Here is a 24,595-nt window from a genome sequence, read left to right on the forward strand (position 1 = left end):
TTATGACTTCCAGTAGAAGGGCAGTCAAATGGAACATACTAAATCACAGCTTTAACTATATAAACACTAAGAAAAAAAAATGGCAGAAAAAGAACCACAACAAAAAACAGTTACCTTAGCCTGAAGCAAATTTTAAGTATTCATATTCTGATGTCTGAAATGTCTGATTAGGATGGGCATCAATAACCTTGGTTCTGTAGCTGTGTGTAATTCTAAGGTCAAAGCCAAAGATTAATATCTATCCAAGATTTATTTTATTGATCCAAGACTTAGAGCTTTCATAATAAAATTGCCTAAACAGTGAATCACATTACTTTAAGTCAGTGTTTAATCACACTCCTTGACAGATATTACTTCTTCCTGTATCTTTTCCTAACTTACATTTACAGCTTTCTACAAATTTTACTTGAATGAAATGTGTCACACATTACAATTCTTTCCAAGCTGCAAACATTGCCAAGATATTAAATTAATTACTTTATTAATTTATTCCAGGTAATTTCAATTGTATTCATGAAAAGGGTTCCATTAGATACTTAATAGCATTTAATATTACATTTGCCAGGACACTAGCTTTCAATGGGTCATAGCTGTAAGTGAGATTGAGACAAAATAGTGAAGCATTTAATAAAAATTTTACTGCCAAAAAATCCTCTTAAGAAAATCTCTCTTGTCCAGAGAATTACTGATCTTGAACAGCAGATTACAGATTGGCTATGTATGTACAGCTCTAGTGCACAGTAAAAGAGAACACACAAGAACCAAAACAATGTACTTTTGAAAACAATTGCCTCAGTATTTCTGGAGCTTGGAATTTGTAACTGACTACCTGGAACTTGCTATCTCTTCCACACCTTGCTCTCCAGGGATTTAATGGTCCTTGGTCTAGAAACAGAATTTGAGAAAGCTGTGCCTAATGTGCTTAATGATTATGTTATAATGCTGTACAGGTAACAGAAGAAGTCAACTCTTAGAATTATTACTAAGTGAGTTTCTTTGAACTTCACAGATGCTTCTGGCTGAAAAAAGAGGCAAGGCAACCCCTGCTGGAGCTCTCTGCTTTACACAATCTCCTGTGAATGGGACAGAACCCTCCCTGACTCGCTCACTGCGTTAGCAAGGATGGGGAAACTAAACTTGCTTATTCTTCCTCCATGTCTGTGCTGGTCTCCTTCTCCCTCCTGCAGACACGCCAAAAGGCAGGGACTGCTGAGGAACACAAGAAAGCAGAGCTACCCCAGGCACTTCTGCAGAATTTTCTGGCCAACTCCATTCCTTGTTTCTGTACAAGTTTCTGACAGAAATACCAGCATCAATACTTCACACTCTACTTTATTAACACAGGAGTGGACTTCCAGATTTTTTTGGTTTTATAGCCCAAATACAGATCACTTACTATTACCAACATAATAATTTTGTAGTTACATCACTGTTGTTTCAAGCTGATCTGATCTCACAGCTGACCCTGCTTGGGGCAGGTTAGACTGGGGACTCTCAGAGGTTCCTTCCCACCTGAATAGCCCTGGAATCCTAAGCTTAGGATCAACCAAAGCAGCAGCAACAGGGCCACTCCCACATTACTTAACAGGTCTGGTTTGCATCATAAAGGAAATTCAGGAAGCAAAAAAACTCCAGGAACAAGTTGGTTGTCTTTCCCTATAAAGACCACTGATGTAGGGCAAAAGTTCTGCTTAGTTTATATAAAATACACAACAGAAAGTCCAGGCAACACTTCCTGCAAGTACAAAGGCCTAACAAAACACTCTTCAGTGCAGCTGACAGTGACACAGTGTCAGTAGCAAACGGCTGCTACAAATATAACTGCACAGAAGCTGACAGACTGCTGATCTGGCTTTCTCGGCAGAAAGTTCAAAGTCTGGCAAGAACTCACATCATCCCTTCAGATACACAAACCTTTCAGGTAATGTATAGGTCAACACATATTTGCTCCAGAAGCCCCTCCAAACACTTAAAATAATTTAAAAGCTTCTCAGCTTTCACTTAGAAACCAAAGAGAAAGAAAAGAAAGGGGAAAAAAAAAAGGTAAAAATTCTCATTAGGATTCAATAAAAAGCCAGTAGATAATCACCATTTGTAAAGTTGCCCTATTTATAGCCACAATAGGTTTCCTAAATAAATGGGAGCTGCTTTTTCCATACCTGAGTGATGTGCTTAGTTTCCAGGGTTGCATAACAGGTGTTGTGTGTGTACACAGAGTAGTTTTAAATGTCTCCTGAGCCTTGCAAAGCCATTAATGCTAAGGAAATTTTAGGTCTTTATATTGCATTCAATGTACCTGCTTTATATTAAAGTCACATTTCTAAACTTCAATAAAAATATTATTTTTAGTTTTCCATTTCACATTTGGCTGATCTTCCAACTCCATGAACTGAAGCATCAATAGCTTGCCGCTCACAATACCGTTCTTCATAAATGGGTTCCTGTATCTTTGCAGAAGGTTTTTTAAAAGTTACAAAGCACTTGATTAAATGCTGAACAGGAACACTTAAGGCATGTGACAGTTTCTAGGATACTCTGTAAGAACAGCTCTGCTAGTAAAACAGGGACACCAAGTAATTTTATTTAACCTAATTTTTTTTCAAGTGTTCCACACAATTCATCCATAACAAAGTCTTAAAGATCAATTTTGTACAAAGCCGCTTGAAAATTTGGGAAGCTACTTGATATTCTTCTGCCTTCTAGATTTAATTCCCACTTGGGGCCATACAAGACATACATGACTTTTGAAAGGAGAAAAACATTACTTAACAAGATTTAAGCATTTATTCATACAGCAGACAACTGTGACCACCTACATTTAGAGAAAAGCTCTAGACCAGATAACTGGACATAAATCCATATTTAGGCAGAGATCAGTGCAGTTTTCTGAAGGATCCAATAAAATAATCATATTCTGTTTCCAGAAGAATTACTCTAAGCATTCAAACAGAGCAAAGAGCACGCACTGGTTTGAAATAAATCTGTGTCATATTAACTGAACCGATGGTTATATAATTGACAAGATCAAGAAAGTAGATGTGAGCACCATAAAGAATGCACATAAAGGACTGTTTGATTTACAGCTTATCATAACAATGTTAACTCCATTTTAGTAAGGCCATAAACTAAAGCATTTCTGTGCTTACAGTATAGATCAGCACATTCTTTTGGAAGTTGTCTAAGGTGAAAGCACCAGTCTACCAATAACCCTAGAAAAAGTAGATATTTTTATTTTTTAAAAGTGTTTAAAATCCTCAGAAGAGCAGACTCAGAAAGAAATTTTGTTTGCAAGTCCTTCACAGGTGTATACAGCATCAACTTACTCTTCATTTATAAGATGAGCAAAGGGCACTGAAACAGTACAAGAATACTAACACATTTGAATTACTGAGGCTAAGGGAAGTTGAAACAAGGTTTTGAACCCCTCCACACAAAAATCCCTCTGTCTTCTGAGCACAGAATGCTGTTGCTGCCTCCACCTGTCATAACCCAAGAGAGGTCTGTAGTCCCTGAAACTGTTCCTTTAGAAACTTAAAGCATCTTCAGTACAAGGTGTTACTCACTTGGTTCAATTTTCATCCATGCTGACACTGCTGCTCTGGAGTGGAAGATCAAAAACCACACAATTTGTGACAGTGCTGTTCAAAGAGCCAGGTAGACCAAATTGTTCTAATGAACTGACCATGACACAGCTCTCCAGAGCACATCCTGGTCAGTCCTGACAAGAGAAACCCAACATCCTGCACACTCCACAGAGTTAACCAGAAGCACTTCAAGCAACTCCAGCATCTTCAGCTGCACTATAATCAAACCACTAAAGCTTCGGGCAAGTGACAGAACACTAACTTTTCAAAAGATGTTTGTTTCTCCATATTTAACAAAGTTTACATTATATCTACAGAAGCAAACCTGCTCCCTTTGCTCACTCAATGCACTTGAATTACAAAATTTGCACAACACTGCTTTACTATGAGACAAAAAGAATACATGAGCTTTAACTTCTCCCGACCCTCCAAACAATCCCTCAGAAACCCATGCTGAAGAAGAGCTACCAAAAGGTATTCCACAGTTCCTTCTGCAAAGTTCCCCTCATGGTGGGTGCCAGTTAATGACATGATCAACTCAGATGGAAATTGAGACTATGACTCCAGTGTTCTGCATTTGGTCACACTAAATCTGTAAACAGGCTAATTAAACAACTCTGAATAAAGTCACTGTATCACACATTCCCAACAGACATGAACTGAATTAGATGTTCTATTTTGGCTTAAGCAATTACTTGCCTTTTTTTTATTAGGAAGAAGGGAGAAGAAGCTCTGATATCAGCATTATTGTCTCTTGCCAGTGCCTGGTCTGAAGAACTTTGGCTGTACTGTAACTTAGCCTGCTGGATAAAAACCTCTCCAGCAGAGCCCTGATTCAGAATCACGTATGTTGTGCATGTGATGCAGACACCTTCCTCCTCTTCTCCCCCTACTCAGCTCTTTTTAACAGCATATGCAAGAAAGAGATCTCACTGTGCAATTTTAAGTTCAAAATAATGATCTCTCAGGGTATTTATAAACCATGGGTGACAGGTCACATTTTCACACTGGTTTCCCCCTCATTGGCCTAACAACTAAGACACTGATTTAAGTCATAGCACAGACATACTTCAGGATCATGGACTCCAAACTGGACTTTTGTGCCAGGACTTTTTACTCCAGTACCATTCCCTCAACAGTGGGCAGATATATGTTCCAGAAGTTAACTCATGAAGTCAGCTGCATTAATGGATAACTGTCCATCCGAGATTTCTTTCATCAAGCCATTTATAATGCAAATATAAAAGTTTAATAACACAGGATTTTTTTTACATTAACTACTGTATGGAATTGAAAAAAATTGCCAGATTTTAACTCCCACTTCCTGTGTAACTTTCACTTATATTACAGAAGCAAGGTACCCTGATGAGTTAATATATGGAAAAAAGTATAATTTCTGAATTTTGTTCCCCTCTGATTTTACTGAACACCATCTTGTTCCCAAGAAGAGACAATGTCATCTAATATTGCTCATATACACAGCACACATATTGATTACTAGAGTAAGCAGTCCTGTCCTCAGTATTTACACAAAAGTTTTCAGATGGCACAATTTTCACCACTTCTCTGAATATCTCTGTAATAATACATTTTTATAGACCTATAAGAGATGGACCTACTAATCTATACAATGCTGAATGATTTATTCAATTCTTGTTTCTAATATTCTTCCCTATTCCATTTCTTAAAGAAATATTTATTAGAACTCAAGTACTGATCAGTTTTATGTGTCATATGTACCAATCAGTTATATATGCCATAGGTACTCAAGTACAATCACCAATATCAATCCACTCTTCTTGTGTAGTAGCTCCAAACTCACTCAAGTATTTTCCTCCACTGTGTACCACCAAGAGATTAGTGGGAACACACACTGCTCCTCACTCAAGTATCCTAACTGCATCTCCCAAGTTTCTTACAGATGCCTCTTGCCAGTCAGTCAGTCAAACCAGTCCAACTTCTGCTGCTCTTTCCCTTTCACTTCTTTTCCTGAAGTTACAGATATACCACATAACTATAAATTACCATGCTAAACTTCGTGGGGTGAAAACATTTTATTTACTGTGGCTAATCAGTGGCACAATTCTTCTCTTCCTGTGGCTTCTAAATTCTTACTTTCCTTTGAGTTAAGCCCTAATATAATCTTCCAGATGTTTTCACATTCCACTTTTGTTTTAATTAAAAAGTGCTCAGTAAGTCCTTTTTAAAGAGGTCAGCAAAAAGCAGACTAACCTGTAATTCAATATAACAGTTACTGTTCACAACAAGAACTCCTGAGCACCATTTCATAAACAGTTTGTTCCATCACCTCCAACATCTCACGTTCCAGTAACACTACTTCCCAGTTATAAGGACAGCAAGCCTCCCTTCCCAAGAGACCACGTGTTATAAAGACAGAGGCAAATTCATCATGGTTTCTCAGTAATAACCTAAACTGCTTTCCCTGAGCCTCCAACTGCCTACCATAATCTCCAATCCATGTTATGCAATGCATAAAGTGATGAGGTAGAGTCACATGTTAGGGTAGGTGCTCATGATCACAGTGCCCAATGCCAGCTCTAACCTTGATCTTCAGGAAATCTTTAGAAGTAGTGTCTCCCTCAGGCCACAGATTGGCTTTCTCTGTATCAGCTTCCCTCTGGGGGATGAGACTTTGGAGAAGATACATGGAAATATACATACTAGTTTATGTTCAGAAAGATAAAAATAACTGCATGATTTGCATGTGACCATACCTATGGAAAGCGAGTCACATGCAAAAGGATCAGGTTTTACCACAACATCCTGACAGGACTACAATACCAAACACTGTGTTCACAGTAAGCTGATTACACAGGGAGCCTATCAAACTGAAAATCACCCCATTAAAATACTCACATAAAGACCTTGCTTACAGATAACAAGCCTTAAGAAAAACAACTGTGAGAAAGTGAATTAAATATGCCAAGATCTTTAATACAGACAAGTAATGAAAGGATACATATGCAATCGGAACACAAACAAACCATTAAATACAGAGATCATACACATAGATCACACGTGTATGATCTGTGTAACATACATATAATCACTAACACAGACAAATTTTAGAGAGACAAGACGGAGTCATCTGTGAAACAAGGCATTGCACACTGAAAATATGTCAACCTTGATTACAGTACTTAAGTAATTCAATTCCTCTGTCTCCAAGAGGCTACTCTATTCACTCAATGCCCTTACAGTTAGAGGGCAAGCCAACAAAGAATCTCACTCTTCCCTGCTTGTGAATATTGCCTCCTTTGTACAAAACTCTGGACTGGCAATTAAGATCTGCTTAATAAAATAGGATTTGAAAACTGTATTCCTTGGGAAACGGACTCTAATAAATTATAAGCAAGTATATTTGCTCTCTGAAGTGATTATTTCAGTTTACAAGTTTTCTTTTGTGTATCTTAGTTTCCAAACTTTGGCATGAATTTCCTACTGTGTTTGCCATGGTAACCAAGCAGCCTGAGCCTCTACTTGAAATTCCGTTTAACTGTTTAGCATTGCACATTGATCAAGATACATTAACATCCTTAAGCACTCCAAAGAGTGAAGCAGCCATTCTCATACAGGAGAACCACCTTGGATCACAAACATCAAAGGATTTTTGCTGTTGTTCAGAATGGCATGGTAGTAATGAAACTTCTTTGCCAAAGACGTACGTAAAAAGCTCCAAATAAAGGGAATGCAGACAGATGTGAGGAAAGGAGTACACTCAATTTATAAGGAGCTACATTGGAACAGCAGTCTCTATCTGACACTATCTTCTCCCCTCTGAAAGAAGAGTTTGTATTCATGTCAGAAAGGAGAATTTGCTTCAGGAGTACATTTGAATGAGAAAGACTCTTTCCTGCACTAAAGCTTGTTCCCCTGGTGGAAAACTGTTCTGTTCCAGTGCAAGAGGGGCCAGGTAACTGGCAAACTTGAAGTTCCAGGATTAACACTAACAGGACAAAGCCAAAGCACAGCTGCTTGCTTCTTTTAGTTTCCATTTTGAAGCAAAAACTTCCTTCAAACATTTCTGTCAAACAGGATCATGAGAAAACATCTGTTTTAAGCACACTGAATCTTTTCCAATTCTTACTAAACCTGCCAAATACTTCAGCATAGTAAAATTTTATATAAAAGTAAGTAAACAGATTAGGAAAACCTGAGAAAACAGGCTTACTGCTCATATTTTCAGCCTCACTATATCTCGTGATTTTTAAAAAAATTTTTTTAAAAAGCTGGCTGGTCACTTGTTAAAATCTCATCCTTTACTCTGCTCATGGTTTAAGACAGGATGAAATAGTTCTGACCTTCATGTCTGTTGTATAAATGGAGACTCAGAATATTGAAAACCACCTCCAAAAATTCACAAAATACAAAATCTCCTCCTAAAGTTTCCCCACAAAACTACTGAGATACTCTAGCATCCATTTAGTTACCATTAAAATTCTCCTGCTCTTTCCATGATATCTGCCAAGTGAGCTGTACATCCCTTTTTTCATTGAACATTACTGCCTCCAGCTCCTCAGTCTCTTACTCTCCTCTCCTGATCTGAAAGCCACTAAGGTGGCCTCACTGGGTACCACAGAGTTGGATTTGTATCACTAAAAATAAATTGCCTTCACTCTGTTCATCTGGCTCAGCCCTAAGAAGCTTCTGGGGGAAACATTCTGCCTCTTGTTAAAACCTATTCTGTACTTCCCTTAGGGTCACAGTATTTTCATTCTGCAGTTCAGCTATTAATAATTGAACTTACAGCAGGGCTGGTCAAAAAGCAGGATAATTCTAAATTAATAGTAAATTTTGCATGATTGGGATTTGTGGCAGATCTGGTAATGTCTCATACATCCAGGGAAGGTTTTATATTATTTATTCTCTCCCTTCTTCCCTCTCTTCTTCTAGTGTGACAAAAATGATATTTAGTGACTTATTATTTTCCTTGGAAAATTAAAATCACAAACCTCTTTCTCCAGTTTTACCTCAGACACCATCCTCTTTTAGCATCAGGAGTTAAAAATCACCTTCAACAAAAGCAACCAGAATTTCTTGCAATATTAAAGCCATCTTCTCAATGCCTAGTACAATGGCACTAAAGACTTTCTTTATTTCCATTGTAAACCTCATTTGATACATCTCTGGGTTGCATTTATGTCCTCCAGCCTTCAACAGCTGTATCACAAGCTGGCTCAGCTTATAATCAACACTACACTCTGTGTATCATCTTCTCAAAGTTTTATTGCTGAAGCAAAAATTCCCTACAGATTTTTTCAATGAATCTTCACTTCATCTATGGTTGTGACATCAGCTTTTTTCTTCTTAAAAAGTAACTCTGATTATGAACAGTGATGCATCCCAAAGTCATTATGGGCACCATGTACATGTTCCTGCTTCTCTGTAACAGTGCCACCAACTCAATTATTTCCAAAACCTCTCCTGGAAGACCTCAACTTGAAGGTCTCTTCCCAATGGTTGTCTCAGAGAAAAAGAACTTAGCTTTTAATTCTCTCAACATTTTAACAGAATGTCCAAGTTCTAAAATTCCTTCATTTTTAATATCTAATATGCGGATCTGAATTTCCACTTCATTCAAGGACACAAACTTAGTAAGTTACAACTCTCCTTTACTACCAAAGTGTTACACTACAAAGGCTGAGCACCTGAACTTCAAATAAAGCTGGCTATATATACATGTTATACATTCATGTTTTCCCACCACAAGGACACAACAATTTACTTTCAGTGAAACAAAAAAGAATCCCTAATGTAAGAGTCTACAATGTAAGAGTTTCAAAAGCTAAAACTGAAAGGGGATTTGTTGTTGTTGCTGTTGTGGTGGGGTATGTGTTGAATTGCACTCCTGCATGTTTTTCTCCATCTGAATACAATCCAGGATAAGCCTTGCAAAAATACCTGCCTGTCACTCAGCCAAAGGCAGTCAGAAGGTTTTTAGCAGAAGTTTTCACTGTTAGGAATAGAGTGAATTAAAAAGCAACTGATTTCAGAATAGCATAGAGCATTCCAAATATTCACAGGCACTAAATAAAGTTTGTGCTGGAAAACTACTTATGGACTGTCACAAGCTATGTAAAGAACACATCACCTTCTGGAAAGGCTGGAAGGCATCGAAGCACATATTTTAGTCTCTTCACTTTTGAGAAACTGAGAAAGTGTACTGTAACAATTATCTCTTTCCTTAACTACACTTCATATTTAAGTTCTGCAAGTCTCACCTAATATTTATGCTTAGTTAGCTATAATTCAGTTCTCAACAGTTACAATTTAGTACCTTATAACAGATTCATAGCTCTAAAGTAAAAAAGTAATAGTTACCTTTCTGATCTCCCTCTTGCTCCTTACTCTCCAGTGGGTGCCTTTATTTCCTCCTACAGTCTAGTCACACTGTTGCCTACACTTGTAATCAGTCTTTCTCACCTGTTTTTAACACTGAGCGAGGCATAACTCAGATGAGCTTAACGGAGATAAGAATACATGTACTAGATGTACAAAATATGGAAAAATAAGAATACATGTACTAGATGTACAAAATAAATTAAAATAAGGAAAATAGGTATGTAAATATCAAATGGATTCCGAGTAAAACCACACATTCTGGCACAATTCAGCAGCTCTTCTCATTCAGTTCACACTCAGTTGCAATATTTATTAAACACTTAGTAAGTTACTTTCACTGGGAAATTGTTTAAATTGGCCCAGTTCTGCAAGCAAAACTGGTTAAAAAATCACACCTGTTAAAGGCAACACTTATTTAAATTAGAGCTGGCAGACTGCTTTTAGATGGCACCCAAAACATGGAACAAACTGGGAACAGTGCATGGCTTAATGGCACCGTCATCTCTGAGCTGATCACCTCCTCCCCAAGCACACACAAATGTTACCTGACCTGTTGGACCAGTGTTCTAGTCAGTCACTCATTCAAAGCCATTACTTTCACTTTACCTTTGAATCCTGGTTTTTTCTCTTCTAAAACAATGGTATGGTTTTGTTACAATATTGGAAAAATGCACTTGTGCAACACCTATCAACAGCAAACACTGAGGCTGACTGACAAAAGCAAAATCTGCTTTTGTTTCTTCTTTCACGAGATCAGACATCTGAGATGTATTTAAAATACTTAACACAAAACTAAGTGTCCTGTTAAAAAACAAGATCAAGATACTGTAGCTTTATCACTTAAGTTGTTAAAATTTCACCTCCTCTAACTTTAAAAAGATCAAAATATAGAAACACTTACAAGTTGGTTTTATGAGTGTGTTCTATGGCAAAAAACCCCAAACACCTGCAGTGCCTTGACAAAATCCTAATGTTTTCCAATTTTAAGAGTGAAGATTAAAGTAGAATATTCCTCTTTAAAGGTATTTAGAAGTATTGAAACCAAAAAACAAATACAGTGACTTCACACAACACAAAAAGAAACAAATTAAAAGAAACACAGAAAGAACAAACTAAGAAAAAAAAGTCTGGCTGATTCAGGGAATCAGCATTACAACTCATCTAAATTGATTTACTTGAAATTTGCAAGCTCTTATATGCTCACCATTATTATTAAATTAGACCAGGTTTAATTTCATGTAGATTGTCAACAGGCAGAAATGAAACAGAAATCCATACTGCATAACAGTGTATTTGATATAACTCCATTCATTATACTAATAACACACAGACAAATAGTTGCAGGTTGAGTTTCCACCAGTCTACCACACCAGTATCTATCTCAGAAAGTTTCTTCCATTTCTTTTTCAGCTCATAAGAGGAAAAGTAATTTCTTTATGAAGAAGAAAAAAATTAAAAGGCAAGAGCAGCAAAAGCTGAGGATTATCCATTGCTATAACAAAATAATGTTTTAGTCCAACAGTGTAAACTCAGTGCTTGGAAGAAAAAATTATCTGGTAAGGAAAGCAGTCTGAATAATTGTACCCTGCATTGCCCTGTTGCTATAGAAACTTATTTCACTGTAGCAGTTAATTGCTAATCAATTTATAATTTTTCATTACAAAGCTCAATAGAAGTCAAATGGAATACTGTCATATCTGTCCAGCAAGTCTAAATTATGTCTCTTCTGGCTACTGTTGGATTTTGCAAGCCCTACAGGAATGCTGGACATTTTTGATACAGAGTTTTTATCAATAATTCCATCATGTTGCAGCATGTTAAGGAAATATTACTAGAACAAAGCCCTAATTACTTTAGTACTAAAAATAAGATGGAGATGGCTCTTATCCCAAGAACACCAAAACAGTCCCACAGAAGTTATGTGAATAAAATACTGCACAAATATATAACCTGTGCTCCAAAACCAGGATGAGGCCCATTGGTTTATGCTTTTTGTGGTCATGTACAGTAACAGACAGATGAAATAACATATTTGCTCTAACTATTGTCCTGCAGTTGTTAATTCACAATGCATCTTCCTTCTGGGGCTGAAGGCATTTCATTACAAACCAGCCCAATAAGATGGAAAGTGTTGCAAAACAAACACAGCTATTAGCAAACAAGTATCAAGGACCAAATCCCTAAAACAAATGTAGGGAATTCTGATTTCCCACAACCCCAAGTGTACAACTTCTAGGATATCACCCAGTCTGAGAAGCAAAATCCTCCTTCAGAATTTTTAGAACAAAAGGCAATATGTTCCAAATTCAGGCACTAGCTTTCTCAATAAAAGTATTTATTTTAAAGTAAGCAAAACTATTAAGATATTGTAAGTAATAATAAGTGTTGTCACTTTCACTGGTATAGATATTATGTGGAAAAAAACCCACAACCTTTTGCCTGCTATTAATAATTTTCTTTTCAAATTACCATCAAAGGGCTAAAAGTATTCCACATACCAAATGGTCACACAAGAGTCTCTTTCCTCAGGGTGATTTTTGTGATCAGACTGTCTGTGGTCACCTCACAGAACAGTGCTGCCCACTGAGGGCCCACGTGTCAGCGTTTTGCTCAAGGTGCTCCCAGGAGACCGTGAGGACACCCAGCACAGCCCAGCTGCTGAATCATCCCACCCACGGATAGGGCACACTAACACCAGGCACACCAGGGATCTCTGCTGTCAAAAATGATCCTACCTTTAACCACCACGCTGTCCAAATCCAAACTCTACTTTGTATCAATTTGCACTGCAAGTGCCACAGCTGCAAGACACCCAATAACCAGGGCAGAGAAATGAAGAAAGGGTTCCCAGGTGAGTGAAGAGAAAGCACAGCAAGATCTGTTTCTAGGCTCCTAAGACTGGGTTTCTCCAGGCCCTGATCCTACCAGCATTCCCCTTTGACTCTCTTATGTACACACAATGCTTCCATCAGTGTAGGATAACAAAAGGCAACAACAGATGAACCAGATCAATGCCAGTCCAACACGGTTTTGCAGGTGTGTGCTGAGTTGACCCTGGCTGGATGCCAGCACCCACCAAAGATGCCCTATCACTCCCAGCTGGGCAGAGGAGAGAACAATATAGTGAAAGGTTCATGATCCAAGGACTGGCAAAGATCACTCACCTATTATCATCATGGCAAAAAGAGACTCAACTTGGGGAAATTAACTGAATTTATTACTAAGAAAATCAAAGCACAATAATGAGAAGTAAAAACAAACCTTAAAACTACCTTCTCCCCACTCCTTCCTTCTTCCTAGCTCTACCTCCTCCCCAGCAGCATGGAGACAGGGAATGGGGGCTGCAGCCAGTTCATCACACGTTGCTCCTGCCACTGTTCTGAGAGAGGAGTCCTTCCCCTGCTCCAGCACGAGGTCCCTCCCACAGGACAGAGTTCTCCATGAACCTTTCCCATCTGAGCCCTTCAGGCACAGCCTACTCCTGCACGAGTCCCAAGTCCTACCTGCTCCACATGGGCTCCTCCCTCCTTGGGTCCACAGTCCCTGCCAGGAACCTGCTCCAGCCTGGGCCTCCTGCAGGCTCACAGCCTCCTCCCAGGTATCCACCTGCTCTGATGTGGGTCAAGGTTCTCACCACAGGCCACAGGGGAATCTCAGCTCCGACACTGCAGCACCTCCTGCCCCTCTCTCTGCAGAGACCTTGGTGTCTGCAGAGCTGATCCTCTCACATGTTCTCACTCTGCTCTTCTCTGGCTGCAAACACATCTGCACAACTGTTTTTCTCTCCTCAAATACAGTATCACAGAGTGGTACTACCATTCCTGCTGGGCTCAGCCTTGGCCAGCAGCAGGTCCGTCCTCACAGCAGCTTCCAACAGCAGCCCCCCAGAGCCTGGCCATGCCAGTGCAAGGTGTTACCCTGCTCACAGGGAGCAGAGCCCTCAGAGGGCAGCACCCAGAGCACTGAGCAAGCTGCACTGGGCTGCTGCAGTAGCTCACTGGCAAACAGTACCTTGTCACTCTAAAAATGAGAAGTATGGATCACCTGGAGCATCACTAAAGGCATCTCAACCTAGGCATTTGTTTGAGTTCTTTAGAACAGTTGTTTGCCCCATCTTTCTGATTTAGAAGTGCTAACATGTGCCCACGCTTAACTATCCCAGTTCCATCTAGAGAATTTACAGAGGCAGCATTTTGGCTAAAACACAGAACTACACTTGAACAGTCACTTCATTGGCACAGAAGCTATTCTGTCAACGCTGTTAGGTCAGAAACATCACCTGGAACAGCATCTTAGAACTCTGAAGGTGTTAGCAAACAGCTCACGACACACAGACAGAAGTCATTCTGTACAAGGAGCACAGTTCCACTGCTGCAGGCAGGAGAGGCCATCCCCTGTGTTATGATGTCAGTGTAACTGGACAGATGCCTGCAGAGGGGAGGGAGCATAAGTTCACACTGAAGTAAAAGCAAGACATTTCCTGAAGTCACCTGTTGAGATATACAGCTCATGCTATTAAATAGCAGTAATTCTCTAGTCAATACAAGCACCTCACTTTTACAAGCTGCACCCTGTATTTCTGAAATTCTTCTTTGGGAAAAAAACCTCCTGGATCAATATACCACACTGAACAGGCACATTTTAAAAAATTATTATTTAGTTATTTATGGACAGTAAAGTAATAATTCAAACTGACACAAAATGACAATGCAAAATGGGCTGCAAAACAGGTAAGAAATACAGCATTTGGCAGTAGATGAGATCAAATTTCAAAAGTGCTATTGCCTAATCATGCAACTATTCCTGCCCTCATAAATTATTACTTTAAAGACAGACCCTCTTGACACCTTAAGTGCAAACAGGTACCTATTGAAGGTCTCTGGCCCACTCTCTTACTAAAAAGGCTAAAGAAAAGCAACCTTTAGAAATACTTCCATTTAAAAATTAAGTCTGAAAACTAAATCAAATTGTTTGCTATTCTGTAGGAAAGGGAAAAATCTGAAGAACGAAGCACACTAAGCCTTCACCTATGGCTTCACAATACAGTATTAAGTCAATGTTAAGAGGTAATATTTTCCATTCAAACCACTAAAATAAGCAAATCCAAACATCTAAACTGTAATTTAAATCTTAGTAATGTGACTTAAAAAACAAATCATTGCAAAATTATTTTTCTATAGTACTGACAGTTACCAACAGAAAACCAGAAAAATCAAGACAACAAAAATAATCCTTTACAACTTGTGCCAAAATTTCATTTCAACGATAGCTTCAAACATGTATCACAGTCATGCTCCAACATCTACCTCAAATATCAAGAACACCTGCAGGAAAACTTTCTAGAAGTCTTAAAAGAGCCATATAAAAAATCCTTAGAAATAAACTGCCACAGTTAAAAGAGGACGAGACTACAACTTTTAGGACTCTGTATTTGTTCTGATCACATTTGTAAGATAGGAAAAGAAGACATTTATTTTACCCAGATTCACAGTTATCCCTGTCACTGTAGCCCTGGGCAGGCCAAAGTGTCCTTAAGGCACTGTTCAAATGATTTCTTTCTCCAGACTTGTGGGTTTTTAACACACAGTTCAATGTATATTGGTACCCATTCTCTCTCCTGCTGTCACTGCTCCCCCTTTCTTTAGCTAAAAGGGAGAATTGAAACCATAAACGTGAGTTCTCTCCAACTTTCACATCATATCACTTCCCTGAAAAAAATATATCTAAAACTCCTGCTAAATAATACTTTTTTAATTACTAGGAAACTGGGGATAATGAAGTTTGTTCATAACATGCAACGTTTTCTCCCTACACCAGCATGCTCCTAAGCTAAACTTCTTGCTTAGACTAGTATTTTGTCTGACATAGCACTTCACAATCTCTAGTAGTACGAAAATTACACTATTAAACCAACAACTTCTTAATACAGTCACTTTCTAATCCCATATGGAGTTAAAAAGCACTAATAAAATTTATAAATATTATTTTTTTACCATTATAGCCACATGTAAACATTATGATTAACTCATGAAATTAAAGAACAAATATATCTGGTAAAGCAAAAGTGAAATCAATTTGCAGAAAGTACCTATTAGACATCTATCATTCCATTTTGAACAGCTGGACTGAATAATGCAAGAAATCCCAACACAAGTTACAACACTGCCTCTGGAAAGGTTTCAATTGCAGCAGCTGGTGGTCCTGCCCACAAAGACCAGGGGGCTGCATGCAGTGCACCAAGAGCTGCTCAGCAGGAGCCAAACAGGCAACAGCAGCTGCTTTCAGTCAGAGGGGAAGAAATGGGTGGCATGCAGATGCTACAAACTGGGCTGTCTATTCACTTGGGCCTAAAAGTGGAGTGAGGTAAGGAAGGAAAAATACTCTATTTCCCAGAAGAACATGAAATATTATTACTTAAAGAATAGTACATTTCATGTTACTGTTTCTTTTCCTTAAGCTTTCTCTGAGAGGAGAGATAATGGAAATATTAGGCACTATTTTGCACTAAATGGCACCACTTTCAAATAATAATTTGTCCAAGTGTGTCAACTCATAGTCATGACAACTGGATAGCAAGTGGCCTTTCAGTACACATCCTTCACAAGAAAGTAATTCAGATGGGTCCCTTTAGCCAGAAAACTGCAATAATACTTCAAACTAGAGCATTAAATTTTATTCTAGAATGTCAAACAAGACAATTATGGCTGGCAATCCTCTCAGAGGTGGGTCTAGGCAGCCTTTAATTAGAGTTTGAGACACCTTCAATGTACATTTTAACTATTAACAGTTAACTCTTTAACTGTTTTGCAGACTCACAGATGTCAATGTACAATGCAAACCCCTTGTCATTTAAGCACATAGCACAATACTTTTCTAAATATTCTGACAAAGCTGCTCCATAAAACTTTCCACAGGCACAGAAGTGTTTGTTACAAATGACCCCTCTTTGCATCTGTGAAGCATTATGACTAAAATTTTGTCAATCTGCAAAGAATAAGTGCCACAATTATTGGCTCTACGCTAAATTAATTTCCCCAAGTGAATTCAAGTAAGTGCACTATTACCACAAATGCACTTCAATACAAAAGAAAAACCTCCAAAATTATAACTGCTGTGGCAAAAAAACCCCAAGCAAAGACACACACAGAAACTCACTGCCTATAAAACAGTGCATCCCAACACGGGGGTTTGGCCAGCACAGCCCAGCACTGACTGTCAAACACGCCAGCCAAACAAGCAGTCACAGACAAATGAACTCTTACCTCAGAGCAATCCTGCAGCCAGCACAGGGCAAGAGCTCACTCAGATCAAACAGCTGTGATATGGGCTTGAAGCACAGACTTGGACTAGAAAAAGCACCACAGACTAATACCACTTCCTACATAAAAATCATCTTGCAAGCTCTGTCAACCATAGATATTTCATCTTCCTCCAGAGCAAGAAACATTTAACAGTGTAACTGTCATTTTAAAGCTTTTTAGTCTTTTTATCTTACTCTAGCCAGTCCAAGTTGCTCTGTAAAAGCCTCATAACAAAATTAAACACTGAAAGCTACCTACCCATCTGTAATCTACATTAACTCTTCACTGTTTCCTTCAGCAGTGTTGTTGAAAAAAAAAGCATTATTAAAACTTCTACCCTTCAGAAAAGACTACAGGAGTATTTTGTAGCATGTCTGTCAGTCCCTAGTACAGCCCAGCTAGAATTGGGATAGTACCTACCTACATCACAAAACTCCAAGTGGTAAATAGATCCACCCATTAAAGACCTGAAACAAATTTCCAAGAGGCTCTCAAACACCTTCACAACCACAGATCAAGAGGTAAAGTACTGCTGATGCAGCCACAATACCTCCATGAGACCGGCTAGTCCAGTCCCAATACAACAACTATTATCCAACACAAAGGGAAGAAAAAAACTCAGCAAGAAATAAAGGGATCTCTTGAAAAAAGAAATCTACAACACCCTTTTAAAGAGCGACACAATAGAGTCACATCCAAAACACCTGGGAAACGTGAAACATCAGCAGCAAATCCAACATATGGGTTTTAAGTTCTATGAGAGATTTTCATTAATAGATGAGAGTACAAATCACAAATTTGTGACTAACATCAAGACTGGAAGGATTTGTTGCATTATGCAGAACAGAACTGGAAATAAAACCACTCTAATAATCTTAATAGAACAAAATTCAATGAAAATGCTACATGGCATTTATAAACATCCACAAAAATCAAGGCATGGATAAAAATGGAGAAAAGCAGCAATATGATAAGAAACAATCCAAGTGAGTCATCACTATAAGGAGGATTCAAAAATGTCAACACTATTCAATATGTTAGCAAGAATATTAAAAGACAGACACAGCAAGCAACAATTCTCCCTTGCTCTGTACTGAAGTCACAGTGCAAGCACTGGGTCTGGGTCTAGTTTAAGTACCACTAATAACAGGTAACAGAAGCCAAGAGAGGAGAACAATGAAACATTTGGAACTCATGATCTGAGAAGAATAGTTTAAAGAGCTGGATTTATTTACCTCAGGAAAACTGAGTGGACAAATTAACAAGTTTTTAAATATGCAAAAACCAAAGGCAATCATCAGCTGTCCAATAATCTCTATGTCCACACTAAATAATTGCATTCAGCCTGTTTTTTTTTCTCTTTTTTCCCTGAAGGAGAAGTTTAGTCAGATATGGGAGGAAGAAGAAAGAGAACATCAAAAATCGTTATTGAAGGAAACTGTGGGATTCTCATTACTGCAAGTGTCAGAAGCAGTCACTAGGATGTAGGTATACTTCCCTCTGCTACAGACCTACTGTATCTTCCAAGATCCTTACAAAGCTCAGCACTTTTATAGCTCATATCTGCTTTCAAAATGTGCATGGTTTTCAGAGGCCTGACACAGCCTAGTGATCAGTGTAAGTATACAGTAATATAAATTCACATTCCCACCACATCTTGAGGAAATGTGATGGTTTTCTCCACACATCCCAGCTTCCAACCTAGAACTGCCTCACTGCTCTTCTCAGAGCAATATATTAAGCACAGTGACAAATGCCACCCATTACTATTCTGTCATTGAACAAGTTCCCAGGTGAACAGTCTATAGAATGAAAGTCACCACCAAGGATAACACTCCTCAACTGCACAACAAATCAAGCCAGACACAAAAAAGAAGTAATTTTGAGAACTGCAAAGGAAAGAATCCTATACATCAGTCTTTTTACTGATAAGCAGGGACTACCAGTATGTCAACTCTCAATAAAAGAAGCTGAGATATGAGATGATTTTCATCCTCGTACAAATATCAATTCCAAGACACTTGCTCAATGAAAGCTTAAAAAGACAGTCAACAAATTCTGCTCTCCATGGCTCCAGCAACCTGTGCTTATCACCTATGTATGTTTCTAATCAACAGCAACATCCTGTAATATTCCAAAGTTATTAACAGCCTGCTGCTTTAGGGAGCTGCAAGAAAAAAGTCAAACTAAAAGCAAAACTTCTTGCAACAAGGTGATTTCAAAAATGAAACAACCAATGTTAAGTCTGCCACACATACCAAAGAGTATATAACCAGAATTTAACTACAATGCAAAAGGTTTTCTGTCCTGTAAGAAGCTAAACTATACATTCAAATTTCATAACTTGTTGATATATTACGTAACAATTAAGACTGTGCACCATGCAACACTATTGCTAACATGTACCTGCATTGCAATGACAGCTGCAGATTAACCTGCCCAGAAACTTTCACAACATATAGAGAATATCACATCATCACACACACAACTTCTGTGAGGACAATGCACAAGCTTTCTAGCAGGAAGGGAAAAGGACTTGATAGTTAATGTCAGCAGCAGTCTGGAAAGCCTTGCCTTGTCACTCATTCCTAAGGCAAGGGAGATGATATAGCACTCTCCTTTTCCAGCCTAATGAATCAACTAATAAATAATTTTGCAAAGCTGGCCACAAACCATATTTAAGTCCTTCAAGACTGTCTTATAAACAACAAAAAAAAATAAATCACGTAACAGCCCTCACTCTTCATTAGAGGCTGTAGGAAAAAGCAACCCACCAAGAACATCAGAGCATCATAATCTGAACAATTTTTGAATGATGACGTTATAATCTCACTCAATGAAGAGGCAAATGCCGAAAATAACAGGAACAGCTTCCTTTAACACCTACAACTCTCTTAATCAAAATCAAACCAACAATCCCTCAGGAACAGATCATTCCAAAACTGATTTAAGGCTGAAGCAGAGGCTTTATCCAGGAGAGACCTCCAAGGCAGTGGATCCAAGCAGACAGTCCAGGCCACTGAAGGGGGCTGAGCCCCTCCAGCCCTTTCCTTGCTGTCACTGTACTCCAAGTGCAGTGACTAACCAACCCCAAGACGACACCGTTCAACTCACCAAATCAAGTAGAAATCTGCCCAGAAAAACTGCAAGTACTTTTTGCTGCTGGTTTAGCAAGCTGAACTGGCTCAACCAGAGGCTGAGCACTGCCAAAGACGAGGAGATAGGAACACAGAGCCAAGAGGATCCCATACTGCCAGTCCATCATTTACAGCTGTCCCTAGATCGGTTGGGCTCATGACAATTTACCCCTCTGGTTAATAAGAGATCACTGCACACATCCAACCTTAAAGCCAGAGAGAAGGAGGACGGAAAGGGAAAGTCCATTGACACTCCGTGCAGTTAAGAACAATTACATACTTATCTAAGTAAACCAACCACATCTCATTCTGTCACAGTTTAACTTCTTACTAAACTACAGGTCCATGTCTTTTTTTTTTCAGTGGATCCAAATCAGAACACAGGAGTTTTCTAGAAGTCTGCATTGCTTTACAAACACAAAGAGAGCTGCAATGTTTAATTATTTCTTTTAAAAAATCAGGTTTTTTAATAATGTTTTTAGTTTTTTTACAAAACAGTAAAAACTCAGCTTCCTTCTTAAAGAGGTGAAGAACGAAGAGAAAGTACCTTTCTGCTTTGAAAAGTCTCTAGAGACAGCTTCAAGTAAAGAGGTGAAGAACGAAGTTGGGAGAAAGTACCTTTCTGCTTTGAAAAGTCTCTAGAGACAGCTTCAAATGCTGTCCAAAACTCTTGTCTCTCTACCAAACCTTAGGACTGGAGTACAAAAAGACAACCTCCACACCACTGTCCTGGATGCCAGACCTAACTTCTCCACAAGTGCCTTGGAAGGATCAAGGTTATCTGGGAACATTTTTCTTTGTGCAAGTTAAATCTCCTAAGACAACACACACATCAGCAGTTCACCTAAAAAGGTGACTTACAAACCAGATATAGCAGACACAAAGCATTTAGGATTTAAAGGAAACTAAAAGAAGAAAGATTAGCGTTATTGATGCCAAGAAATATCCTTCCAAGTGGTATCTTTGACTCAATATTAGGTTATTTATTCTTAAGTGTCATTCATGGCTTAAGTGTTACTCTTTCTTAATGTGTACTGATCTGCAATGGATTACTGATGCAAGAATTAGCTCAGTACCCAACAGACATGGTCACTTAAAATACAGTCCTGGTGGTTCTTTCACTCATTTTAGGAAAAATATAGCATTTTACCATCAAGAGAAGAAGTTTCAAAAACCTCTTTTTAAAAAAAGGGGAAAAAAAAAAGGAAAAAATAAAAAGACAAAACCACAGTGAGCTGATATATTCACACAGCACAGCTTCATTAAATTCAACTCAATACTCCAGTATGACTTAGCCAGAATGAAAATCATGATCTTAAAGTAATCAGGGAAAATTTTAAGGGATACATAAATAATTATGAACTAACAGCTAAAACTGAAGTTATCAGCACCTGTATTATGCCAAGGAGCACAAATAGATTGGTCTCAAACCCATCAAATCCCTCTCCCCCATCCTGCTCCCAGGAACAGGAAGGAACACAGAATGTGACAGTCTGCCCAGTTTAAGGCAGAATTACATCCTGTCCATTTAGGTAACAATAGCTCTCCCCCCTTTATGATAGCTACAAGATAAAACTTTTGATTCTGAAAAGTTCACATGATCAGTTGACAGGCTGTCAGCCTGTTCCTGTTTCACTTTTGTGCACAGACAAAACAGTTACTTCCAGATGAAGTTCCAAAATAAATTCCAAAGCAGTAAGTATTGCAGATTTAAGTCAGACAACCTTCCCATTTCATTTACAGCATTTTCCTTAAAGTGAGTCAATCTATTTCAGCTCTTTCTTTAGGTTCACTTTACTAAAGTATTATACATATAGAATGTACAGTATTATTTTACATAATTCATACTGTAAAAGGTCATTGAGACTCATTCTGTCCTAACAATGTGTATGTTTTACTCTATTCAGAGAAAAAAGTATTTCACACTGTCACAGGTGTAAATGCCTCAGAGCTCATGAGTTCACAAACTCAAATTTCTCAGTTACTGTATATCACACCAGTAGCTTTTAGCATCTAAAAAGATATCCAAATACCCAGCTCAAGAAGACTTTTGTAATTCGATATAATTCTTCCATTCCTTATTGTCAATGAAGCTCCAGCCTTTAGATTTTTATTTTTCAGAAGTGTGGCAAGAGATGACTAAGAGAACTTGCAAGAGTCACATGTACCATTACTAAACTACATCAAGGCCTGCTCTGTGAGCTAAGGGAGACAGAGCTGAGGGAGCAGCTAGTCTGCAGCTACTTTGCATGGAAAAAACAAACACAGCAAGAACCAAACACAGCAACAATTCAGGACATAGATTTTCAGAGATACTGCTCCTCAGGATACCTTGTCAAGACAGCAACTGGGTGTAAGTAGGGAATAAATACTGTGTGATACTAAATACTCCTTGTATGCTTAAAGAAGCCATTGTCCAAGCACTATTTGGAACATACCTAGATTATTAAAATTCATTAAAGAGTGAAACCAAATACACACAGACACGCTTTCACATATAATTATACAAGACATATCAGATCTGTTAGGTCACAGTCAACAAACAACCACGTAGACTTTAAACTCCTGCTGGTGCCGACATTTTACAGAAAGGAGGAGTGCTGGGGGCACTGCCCTGGGACACAGCAGACTCAGGCATAATCCCCTGCTCATCCACGAGCTTCCTGCACAGCCTCGTGTGAGTGCCCAGCTCCCTGTGCCCTCATCCCATGCTGAACGATGAGCTAAAAGCAGGAAGATTTCAAGGCGCTCCCATGATGGCAGCTGAGACGGGAGCATGTAAAATAACAAACACCCAGTATTTGAAACAAAACAGAAAGCTGACATTCATTATAGCTGTGTTTACATCTAGCAGGAGTGACGTGTGTTCACCTAGCACAGCAAATTCCGAATTGTTCTCTGAATCCCATAAAACCAAGGGTTTGTTCATAAATATGGTGACCCGAGAGATCTAAAGCATGCACTGTCCTGCAGCCAGTAATGACAAGCAAGGAGTCTCTCTCTCAAGTACATCAATCTTTCTTTCCTGCAAAAGCAACTTTCTCTCTGCCAATTATCTGATATTTAAGACTCATTTCACTGCACCGCTCCCATTTAGAAACAATTCTAAAACCAACCCACACTTGTAAGTCATAACAAAGGCCTAACACTGCACTGAATGCTTCAGCCATGCAACCAAAGCCAGGAAGATCCTGGAAGCAGGGATTTGACACCACCATAATCACAACAGGCATTAGTGTGTCCAGCAAATTCTGACCTGAAGCAGCAGGTGACGGAGGCCCAGGGAGGGAGAGCCAGCCCTCACTCCCGCACAAGGAGGGCCCCAGCGACCGCATCCCCGCACGGGGCCCGCTCACACAGCTCCCGTCGCTGACACCGTATCTGGAGCGGCCCCGAGCGCCGATGCCCTCACACCGCGCTCTCCCCGGCCTGCTCTCCCCCTCCCCAGCCGCGACCCGGCTAAGCGGGAGAGGGGCCGGAGCCGAGGAGCCGCCGGCCCCGCGGCCGCGGGGAGGGGGCAGCGAGGGAGGGGCAGCCCGGCCTCGGCCCCCGCCCCCGGGGCTCCGCACCCCGCGGGCGGGCGGCGCCGAGCCCCCGCCACTGCCCGCCCCATCCCGGCGGGGGAGCCCCGGTACCTTGCGGACCCCCTTGTAGATGTAGAAGTAGAGCTCCCGGCCCACATTGAAGCAGAGCCGGTCCCCGTTGCCGCTCTGGTCGTTGACGTTGACGAAGGAGACGCGGACGGGGTTGGAGCCCTGCGAGTTGAAGGGCACGCGGTTAGGCCGGCTGTACTCCGAGTGGCTCAGCAGCTTGTACAGCCCCTCCCGGGTGGTGAACTGGGTCTTAATCTCGTTCATCTCCTTCCCACCTCCCTCCGCCGCCATCTTGGAAAGGAGCGCTCATCCTGCCCCAGTGCCCGGATGTGCCGACACTGCGCAGCCGCCGGCGCGCGCGCGGCCCCGGCGCGCGGGGCCGACGCGAGGAGGCGGGGCCGGCGGGGGCGCGCCGGGCCCGCGCGCCGGGGGGGCGTGGAAGGGGGCGTGGCCTGGGGCTGGGGCGGGGCCTGGGGCGGGAGGAGCGGGGTGCCTGAGGGGACCCGGCACCGGGACCGGCAGGGTCATTCCTCAGAGCAGGGCTGCGTCCCCAGCGCTCCTGGATGTCTGCAGTGAGCGGGACTCCATACCCTCTCTGGGCAACCCGTTCCAGAGTG

The 24,595-nt window shown here is 40.0% G+C and overlaps 1 protein-coding gene across 9 annotated transcripts in view; it reads right to left on the reverse strand.

The window, feature by feature from the left end:
- Positions 1 to 24,334, reverse strand: part of WDR20 (WD repeat domain 20) — a 45,786-nt gene extending 21,452 nt beyond the window's left edge. For 5 of the 9 annotated variants that reach the window (XR_005627884.1, XR_005627889.1, XR_005627888.1 and 2 more), the window contains exon 1: positions 24,021 to 24,331. Coding sequence is in view for 4 of the 9 variants with exons in the window: in XM_039712977.1 (XP_039568911.1) it covers positions 24,021 to 24,269 (249 nt within the window). In the remaining 5 variants the exon portion in view is untranslated. Of the gene's footprint in view, positions 1 to 24,020 lie in introns of all 9 variants that reach the window. The other 4 variants (XR_005627887.1, XR_005627885.1, XM_039712976.1 and 1 more) reach the window with 2 other exon arrangements.
- Between the last annotated feature and the right edge of the window lie 261 nt (positions 24,335 to 24,595).

Source organism: Passer montanus, unplaced genomic scaffold, assembly GCF_014805655.1.
Source record: "Passer montanus isolate IOZ18808 unplaced genomic scaffold, ASM1480565v1 scaffold27, whole genome shotgun sequence".
Classification (NCBI taxonomy): Eukaryota; Metazoa; Chordata; class Aves; order Passeriformes; family Passeridae; genus Passer; species Passer montanus.